Source organism: Eubalaena glacialis, chromosome 18 (genome assembly GCF_028564815.1).
Source record: "Eubalaena glacialis isolate mEubGla1 chromosome 18, mEubGla1.1.hap2.+ XY, whole genome shotgun sequence".
NCBI lineage: Eukaryota > Metazoa > Chordata > Mammalia > Artiodactyla > Balaenidae > Eubalaena > Eubalaena glacialis.
In genome coordinates, this window is record NC_083733.1 from 29,710,022 (window position 1) to 29,719,857 (window position 9,836).

General features: G+C 40.4%; 1 protein-coding gene across 1 annotated transcript in view; it reads right to left on the reverse strand.

The window, feature by feature from the left end:
* The window catches only part of LPCAT2 (lysophosphatidylcholine acyltransferase 2), a 63,156-nt gene extending 54,700 nt beyond the window's left edge, over positions 1 to 8,456 (reverse strand). The window contains exons 1-3 of the mRNA XM_061173013.1: positions 8,212 to 8,456; positions 1,598 to 1,737; positions 98 to 315 (exon numbers count right to left, since the gene is read on the reverse strand). Coding sequence (XP_061028996.1) covers positions 98 to 315; positions 1,598 to 1,737; positions 8,212 to 8,382 — 529 coding nt within the window. The 5' untranslated portion in view covers positions 8,383 to 8,456. The remainder of the gene's footprint in view (positions 1 to 97; positions 316 to 1,597; positions 1,738 to 8,211) is intronic.
* Positions 8,457 to 9,836: the final 1,380 nt, after the last annotated feature.

Consider the following 9,836-nt stretch of genomic DNA (forward strand, 5'->3'; position numbering starts at 1 on the left):
GTTTTTAAAAAGCCTACCAATGAACTATACATGATTTTCTAAATTGAAAGCATGAGCGTGAAAATATTTTATCTCTGTTATCTTATAAAGTACTTACTGCCAATCAGAGGCACCCGCACATTCTCATGTCGAGATACTACAGAAGGTAACCCAGCCACAACACAGGCAATTCCATCAAAGAATGTTGAATGAGGGGCAACAACCAAAATTGGTGCTTCCACAGGACTTGCGATCTTTCCTTTCACGGTAACTATAAATCCCATTGAAAAGAACATGGCACGGCCTAGAAACTTCAAGACTGGCTGATTAATTTTCCTTTGGAAATAAATACAAAAAAGGACATAATTAGCTTTGCCAACTGCAGCTAACAGCAGGGTTTTACTCTAAAGCACAATGCAAAAACCAAGACAAGCTGGAGCACTTCATTTTAAAACGTGAGCTAAGAAGAATAGCTAACACTTCAGTGGAGCTCTTTCTGCCAGGCACTGTTCTAAGTAATTTATGCATGTTAATTTCTTTAATCCTTAGCCCAATTTTATGAAATAGATAGCATTTATTATTATCCCCATTTTACAGACATGAAAACTGGGTCCCAGAGAAGTAATTTTACCAAGGCCACGTGGCTAATAAGTGGCTCCTTTATTCTGTGACTATAAAGTAATAAGAATGAATCTTCAACATGCATCCACCACTGAGAAATCCAAGTCAGTACTGTCCTTCAAAGGAGTCACTTTGGAAATCTATATTTGTGTAACAAGGATGCTGCTACCTCCCAAAACACTTTTAGAACCGGCATGCGGAAATTGTCCTCAGAATTATTTTAGGAATAAAATTTTAAAAGTAAGCCTTATTACCTATATCATTATAGCCCTTAGATATCATCAAGAATCTTAAGAAGTAAATTTACCATCTCACTTCTCTGGAACAAAGAAATTTCAATTCCAGAAATTGAATTGTTTACTCTTTAAAAAGAATCTGTCATTAAAGATTAGTTAATTCATCAAATTGTGCCAGGAATTGTGTTGGACACACAAGACAAGTAAGATCCAGTCTCTGTCCTTGATAAACTCAGTTGAGTAGAGAAACAAAAAAATAGCCCTAGAAGTGCAAACACATGACAGACATCTCAGTATGTGAGTAAGCATTATAGCTTTGCATGAAAAATGTCTCCCATAAGACATCCAGTGGGAGCTTTAAAAAATGGGCTTCCTATAGAATTCTCTCAAAATTCATATAATAATATAGTGAGGCACTATTAAGCAACTAACTCCTGAGGAAGTTTCTCTAACTTTAATTTCACGGTAAGGAGAAGTGAGACACAGAAAACCAAAGAACTTTTCCATAGGGCACAGGGAAATGACCTATCTCTCCTTGCCCTGTAGTTTAGAGTTGAGATCTCTATTTATTTAAAGATAAAGAGCTCACCCCTTCACAGAATTTCCATACCTCCTATTTTTTAGTTTTAGTGACATAGCCTGTAACAACTATATTCCAAAATATCCTATATTCAGAGTCATAATTGTTGATCACTGACTAAACTTTGACAAACTCTTCTTTATCTTGATTTTCCTAATATTTAGACATAGTTATTTCTTACCTCTTCCAACCAGTTATTGGGTGGGTCAGCTTTTCAGGACAGCATGCTGTTGAAATTGCAGCAAATGGCCACGCCAGTAATAAAATTAATGCAAGCAACAGGGCACGAATTGGAAGCAGGATAATTCCAAGAAAGAAAATCTGAAATCAAAGTTGATTAAAAAAATAGATGACATTATTTTAATGCTGTAGTTATCAAACAGAAATACATAAGAGGAAAACCTTATGCTATTCATGCATTCACTCAAAGATGAATTGGGCATTACCCTATACCAGACAAGGATCTAAGCACAAAGAAAATAAGACATTGTATCTGACCTCACAAAGCCTACAAAGCAGCAAAAGAAACAGGGAAGAAAACCAAGTACTACCTGATCTGTATATCAATGAATGTGAATAGGGGCTGCTGGGGGAACAAAGAAAAGGTTTGTTGGGCTTAGTAGTCAGGGAAAGCTTCCTGGAGGAGTTGAAGCTGAAACGTCTTGCTTTAAGAAGCAAGCAGAAGCTGGCAAGTTAAGAGGGGGAAATAGCTTCTTGAGAGCTATAAGTAGGATGAATATTAATAAAGGCATGAGAGTGTGAAGAAGTAAATGTATTATTTTATATACCTGCCAGTCCTTTATAACTAACAATAAGGAGATGGGGGAGGAAATACAAAAAATAATAAAAACTAAATAAGAATAAGAATAAAAACTAAATAAATAAGAACAGCAAATAATACTGAGTGCTTAACTATGTACCAGGCACTCTAAGCACTTGGCATGTAGTAACTTATCTGAGTCTTACAACCTTAAGCTGTTTTACATACAAGAAAGGAGTGGCACAGAGGGAATTAAGTTAAACTGCTTAAGATCACACAGTAAGTGGCAGAACCAGGATTTGAAACCAATGTGGTTATAAAGCTCTTGCTCTTAATCCTATCCCATAATGCCTTTCAAGTGAAATAAACTATCCTTATATATCACAAATTGTCTTCTTTTTTTTTAGCCAATTACACTACTCAAACAGTGCTGCCCTTCTTGTCTCTATTGGCCCGTAATGTGAATCTGAGCATCATTAAATAATTTACGAGAAATGCCAAAAATATTGTAGGTATCAGATCTCTATCAAATTATTTGTGTACATGTGTATGACTGAATTAAAAATTACATACAAGGAAATATACAGATCTTAAATGTATAATTCAATGAGTTTTGATAAATGTGTACTCTTGTAAACATCACCTCAATCAAGATACAGAACACATCTGCCACTCAGAAAGTTGCCTCATACCTCTTTCAGTCAATCCTTATCCTCTTAGGCAACCAATGCTGGATGTTTATCATCATACATTATTAGTTTTGCATGTTCTTGAGTGTCATATAAATGGAACCATACATTATGCATTCTTGTGCGTCTCACTTCTTCCACTTAACATAATGTTTTTGAAATTCAACTATGTTGCTTTCGATGTCAGTAAGTCATTCTTTCTGACTGCAGAGTATTATTCCACTATATGACCATATGACAATCTGTCTATTCTCCTGCTGATGAACATTTGGGCTGTTTCCAGTTGTGGGCTATTATGTACAGCCACTACAAACATTCTTCTACAAGCCTTTCTGGGAATAGTTTTCGTTTCTCTTAGGTAAATATCTAGGAGTGGAATTGCTGGGTCATAGATGTAGTTTAACTTTATAAGAAACTGGCCAAACAATTTTCCAAAGTGGCGGTATCATTTTAAAGTGTCACTGGTAGTGTAAGAGAATTTCAGTTACTGTACATCCTTGCTGACATTTGGTGTTTGTAGTCTTTTATAAAAATCAATTTTACTAAGGCATAATTTACATAAAATAAAATGTACCTATTTTAAGTATGAGGTTTTCAAATGCATAACCCTATGCAGACACCACTATAATCAAGATATAGATCATTTCCACCACCCAGAAAAGTTCCCTTGTGTCTCTTTGCAGTCAATATATCCTCAGTGTATAGCAACCACTGACAGTCAGTCTTTCTTTCACTATAGTTTTTGCCTGTTCTGTATTTTCGTATAAATGGAACCACACAGTATGTACTCTTTTATGTCTGGCTTCTTTCATTTCATATTTTTGAGATTCAACCATGTTGTCATATATATCAGTAGTATAGTCTTTTTAATTGCAGAGTAATATTCCATTGTATGAATATATCACATTTAATCTGTCCATTAATCTGTTCAGGGACATTTAGCCTATTATAAGTTTTTAGCTATTATGAGTAAACGTTAATGTTTGAGTCTCTATGTGGACATACATTTTCATTTCAAGGGGAGTGAAATTGTTGGGCCAGGATATGCCAAACTGTTTTCCAAAGTAGTTGTATCATTTTATATCTCTACCAACAAAGTATGAAATTTCCTGTTGCTTCACATCCTCATCAACATTCAGTGTTGTCAGTCTTTGAAGCCATTCTAGTGGGTGTAAAATGATATCTCATTGTGGTTTTAATTCATATTTCCTTGATGAACAATGATGGTGAGCACATTTTTTCATGTGCTTATTGGTCATCCCTTTAACCTAACTGTCTGTTCGAGTCTTTGGCTCATTTTTATTGGGTAGTTAGTCCTCTTCTTATCAATTTGTAGGAGTCCTTTATATGTTCTGTTTACAAGCCCTTTTCCAATACATGTATTGAAAATATTTTCTCCCATTCCATGGCTTGCCTTTTCATTTTCTTTATTTGTTTTTTTTTTCAATTTAATTAATTTATTTTTGTCTGTGTTGGGTCTTTGTTGCTGCGTGTGGGCTTTCTCTAGTTGCGGTGAGCCGGGGCTACTCTTCATTGTGGTACCCGGGCTTCTCATTGTGGTGGCTTCTCTTTGTTGTGGAGCACAGGCTCTAGGTGCGCGGGCTTCAGTAGTTGTGGCACACTGGCTCAGTAGTTGTGGCTCACGGGCTTAGTTGCTCCACGGCATGTGGGATCTTCCCGGACCAGGGCTCGAACCCGTGTCTCCTGCATTGGCAGGCGGATTCTTAACCACTGAGCCACCAGGGAAGTCCGCCTTTTCATTTTCTTAATGGTATCCTTTGATGAGAAGAATTTTAATTCTGATGAAGACTAATTTATCAATTTTTATTTTCTGTTTAGTTCTCTTCTGCATCCTTTCTAAGAAATCTTTACCTATCTCAAGATCATGAAGATACTTTATATTTTCTTCCTCTTCTAGAAGATATATGAGTTTTGCTTTTATGTTCAAGACTATGATCCATCTTAAATTACTTTCTGTGTAGTGTGCAGAAGGGATCAAGTTTCATTTTTATCCATAGATTTATCTAGTTGTTCCAGAACCAATTCCATCCCCCCTCCTTTTTTTTTTGGCTGCGCTGCAGCTTACGGGATCTTAGTTCCCCAACCAGGGATTGAACCCTGGCCCCAGCAATGAAAGCGCCGAGTCCTAACCACTGGACCGCCAGGGAATTCCCCAGAACCAATTTTTGAAAAGACTTGACATTCCCCAATAAATTTTCTTGGCAACTTTGTCAAAAATCAATTGAACATACATGTGGGCTCTCTATTCTGTTCAATTGATCTATTCAATTGTCCTTCTGTTGATACTACCCTACTCTCTTAATTGCTGTAGCTTTGTAGTAATTCTTGACATAAGGTAGTGTATGTCCTCCAACTTTTTCTTTTTCAAGCTTTTTTTGGGCTAATATAGATCCTTTGCATTTCCATATAAATTTCAGAATTAGTCAGTTTCCACACAAACAAAAAGCCTGTTGGGGTTTTTGTTGAGATTTCAATGAATCTATAGATCAATTTGGGAGGAATTATCATCTTAATAATGTCGATTCTTCAAACTTATAAACATGGTATATCTCCTCATTTTACGTAAATCTTCATTAATTTCTCACAACGGTGTTTTGTTGTTTTCATTGTCGTGGTCTTACATGCTTTTGGTTAATATATTCCTATGTATTTAATGTTATTTTATTGCTATTATGAGATTATTTAATTTCATTTTGCAATTGTTTGCTGCTAGTATATACACAAAGTTGATTTAAAATTTTAATCTTTAAACATTATTAAGATGACAAAATCAATTCTGAGTAACTCTGTCGAATTAAGAGGATTACCCATTATATTGCCATTTGGTAATATGTCATCTCTGTAGGAAGGCCTTCTTTCAACACTCTATTGGGATTATTTTCCTCTCTGGACTTTCTTCATAGCACTTACTAAAACATGGAATTATATATTTCTATACTTGCTTGTTTAACTTTTTCAGTGAAATACAAGCTTTAAATAGGCAGGGTCCTTATTTCTCTTGTTCATTGCTATGCCTCCAGGGATTAACAGTGTGCCTGGCACATAGTAGGCATCCAACAAATATTTTTGGTATGGTAAATGACCCCACAATTACAACCAAACACTCATTTTAATTCCATATTCTATTGAGGAAATAGAAGCTAGGCTAATTTTTTATATGCCACTATGTAGCAGACCCTTAAACGGTCAAAAAAGAGAAGGGGAGCAGTAAAGCTAAGCCCTATAATGAGACGCAAAAGTCACAACAGTCCTTAAGCAAGATGTTGATCATCATTTAAGATTAAATTTAGTCTGATTTAATCATATCGAATCATACTTAAATGCAAGTATATCAATCTTTTAAACTGGATAATACAGACACCATTGTTTTTCAATCATTTCTATTTAAATTTTCCTTTTACCCAGACTGTTCAAGCCATTGAAACTACTTTGGAATCTCTGGTCTACATGCATTTTTAATTTTTAAAAAAATATTGAGACTATATTCATTTCTATCCAATTCAAGTGGTAAATTTTAAGTGCAGTATACAATTGTAGATAACAAATAGCATAACTATCAATATTAAGATCAGCAAACAATACCAGATTCTTACACACATTATCTCACTTAAATTTTAATCCCTCTTCCATGTATTATTATTCCAATTTAATAGATGAGGAAAGTGAAGTTCAGGGCGGTTAAGTGACTTGGCCAAAGTTACACAACTAATAAATGGCAGGGCCTGAGCAGGTTTTCTGACTAAGACTAGTGATCTTTCCATCATACTACAACTCTTACAGGGTTATTTGAAAGTGTTCTCAAAATGGTTGCAGGCACGCTATTAAAAAAAAACAAACCTCAAAAACTTAATAATTTACTCCAGGTACAATATAAATACTTATAAATATGCCACTTTGAGCCTCTCTCCAAAACATGAAGCCAAATAGACAGACATGACTTTCATTTAAGTATGACCGATTTGACTAAATCAGACCAAAAGGAATCTTGAACGATAGTCCATGTATTTATTGTTTCAGAAGTTTTAAGATATAAAGGGAATATCTATCCATTTAAAGACATGAAGATCAAATTTTCAAACATTTAGTTTCTTTACAAAGAGGTATTACTACATTCACTATCTTCCTCTTCCTCTCTCACACCTTTCTTCAACCAGACATCCATCTACCATTATTCTAACCACCACGCCATGCTGCTTAGCCCAGCACTTAACCTGCTTCCATCGTAGAGAACGTCAGGGCACACACGTATGCCGTGCAAAAATTACACTATTTCAAACCCAAAGTAAATAAATGGGTGAGATGGACAGGAAAATATTAAAACCATTTTTCCATGCAGAACACAAAGGACAAACGTAGCTTGCATAGTCTATCTTGTTCTCTGATCACTAACTTCACCAAACAGGAAGTCCAAAGAGCGAGTGTAAGTGCTAATGGTAAATGCAGCGTTTTACAAGAAAAAGGAAAGGACAGGAAACTTCCTTTTTGTATATAGCCGTTGTTAACGGTGAAAGAAAGTCTGAGCTGCTTCGCATCCTTGAATGTAGAAGTGTTTGGGTGAAAACTGATTCAGGACCAAAAACTCTTGAATACCTTCAGCTGCCCCATATTATCCCTTTTCTTAGACTGTGATTGCCCGTCCTGGATGCCCCTGCTCAGCCAGATCATCCCAGCCTTTCTTCTTGTTCTCTTTCCAGACCTGGGCTCTCTGCCTTCTCCCTTACTCTTCCCATCCCAAACTGACTCCCCTCCTTCCCTGCGGCAAAGCAAAAACTTCCCCAAACCCACTCTCCTGTGCTACGACGACGTCCCACTAGACTTTCACACACTCAAGTCGAAGTTCTCCCAGAGTCGTTCCCTCTTCTCAGCATGGAATGTTTCCTCTGCCAATGGCCTGCCTGCTCAGCCTCCTCCTGTTTAGGACCTTCCTCCAAGGCCCACAGGTTCTCTGCATCTTCTCTTTTCACACACGCCCCCAGACCATCCTCCAAGGGCCCTCAATTCTCAGTCCCACATCTCTGTCCCCTGCAGACTCATGGCCCCTTCAAAAGCCCTCCCCTCTCAGATCTACATCCCTGTCTTCCTCAGAGCCTTGCTTCCCAGACTCACGCCCTCCTCAGCCACTTCCCCTTCACACCCGCACTCCCCTCTGACAACAACCTCCCCTGACAGACCCAAGCCCCCCTCAAACTGCCTCCTCTCTCAGACCCACGTCCCTCCCCTGAATCTGCGTCCCCTGTCAGACGCCCCTCACCTGAATCTGCGTCCCCTGTCAGACCCTCGCCCCGCACCTGAATCTGCGTCCCCTGTCAGACCCTCGCCCCGCACCTGGATGCGCCTCGCCGCGCCCAGCCGTGTCCGCTGCACGAAGGGGTTGCGCACGGGCGGCGGGAAGAAGGACGCCTGGCGGGGCACTATGCGCGGCCGCAGCCCCGCGTTCCCGACGCCCGCGCCGGGCCCGGAGGCCGCCACCGCCGCCGCCTCAGCGCACCGGTTCATGGCCGAGCCCGGCGTCTCACTGGAGCGAAGAGACCCAAGCGGTGCGTGCGAGCTACCGCTGCCGCCAAGGCTTGAGGGGGAGCAGTTCAGGAGTCCGGGGTCTCTGCGCAGGCGCCAAAGTTACCTAGGCGCCCTCCGGTCTCGCCCCGCCCCCTCTGGCTCTGAACACGCCCAGGCCCTGGCCCCACCCCCCTGAGCACCCCCCCCCCCACCCACCCCTTTAGGTTGTCTGGCTCTTCCTCTTGGGATTAATAGCTCAGCCTCCTTGGGGGTGAATGTTTTTCCTTCAGAGCAAGGCACCCCCAATGAGAGACAGTTTAGGCTGAGTTGTCTGCTTTAGGGTCAGGCGGACCTGGATTTCCTTTTGCTTTCTTTTTTTTTTTAAGAAATTTATTTATTTTTGGCTGCGTTGAGTCTTCCTTGCTGCCCACGGGCTATCTTTAGTTGCGGCGAGCGGGGGCTGCTCACCGCGGTGGCTTTTCTTGTTGTGGAGCACAAGCTCTAGGTGCGCGGGCTCAGTAGTTGTGGCACACGGGCGTAGTTGCTCCGGGGCATGTGGGATCTTCCCAGACCAGGGCTCGAACCCATGCCCCCTGCATTAGCAGGTGGATTCTTGACCACTGCGCCACCAGGGAAGCCCCTCCTTTCGCTTTTACTGGCTCTTTGACTTGGTCAAATCAGTGTCTCCATGAGCCTCCGCTGCCCCCTTCGTAATCAGGGATAAACGGAACTTAGATAAACAACCTGAATCCAGCAATTCAAGGAGCAACCCCTGGGCTGTTCCATTAAGAGGGTTAATTATCCAGGGTGGGTTTGATTTCTGGTGTATGTTTTTTTGCTTAAACCCGTTTGGGTGGGATATTTATCAGTTACCGCTGAGAGTCCTGACTAATATAGAAATTGGTGCCAGGAGTGGAATCTCTTTCACTCAAAATATGGACTGACAATGGGGAGATAGTTCTCCAAAGGAAAATTGAGCTGCAATTACTAGAAAATGACAAAACCACCACTGCCCTCTGCACTAGATGAGGAACCCGGCCTCAAAAAGGGAAGTGACTTGGGCTGTGGCTCCACTTCACCCTGAGGAAGTTCAAGGGCCTATCTGGACCTTTTGTTGGTGGGGGTTAGGGGGAGGATTCTCCCAGGACCTGAGACCAGTTGGTCAAGCCCTGAGTGGCTGAGAGGCAGATGGAGATGGTGACTGACTTATCCTTACTGGTCAACTGCTCACAGCAGGCTGGAGGCATGATGAGAATCTGACTCTTGGCCCTGGGACAGCTGCTCCTTCCAAGGTGTCCACTGTAGAATCTCAGAATCTTCCAACCCTACCAGATAGATGCAGCCTTCAGCTACTCACTTAACCTCTCTGAGCTTGCATACTCATCTCAGAATGGGAAGACTAATTCCTACCCCATAGGATTGTATTGGGTTGGCCAAAAAGTTTGTTCGGGTTT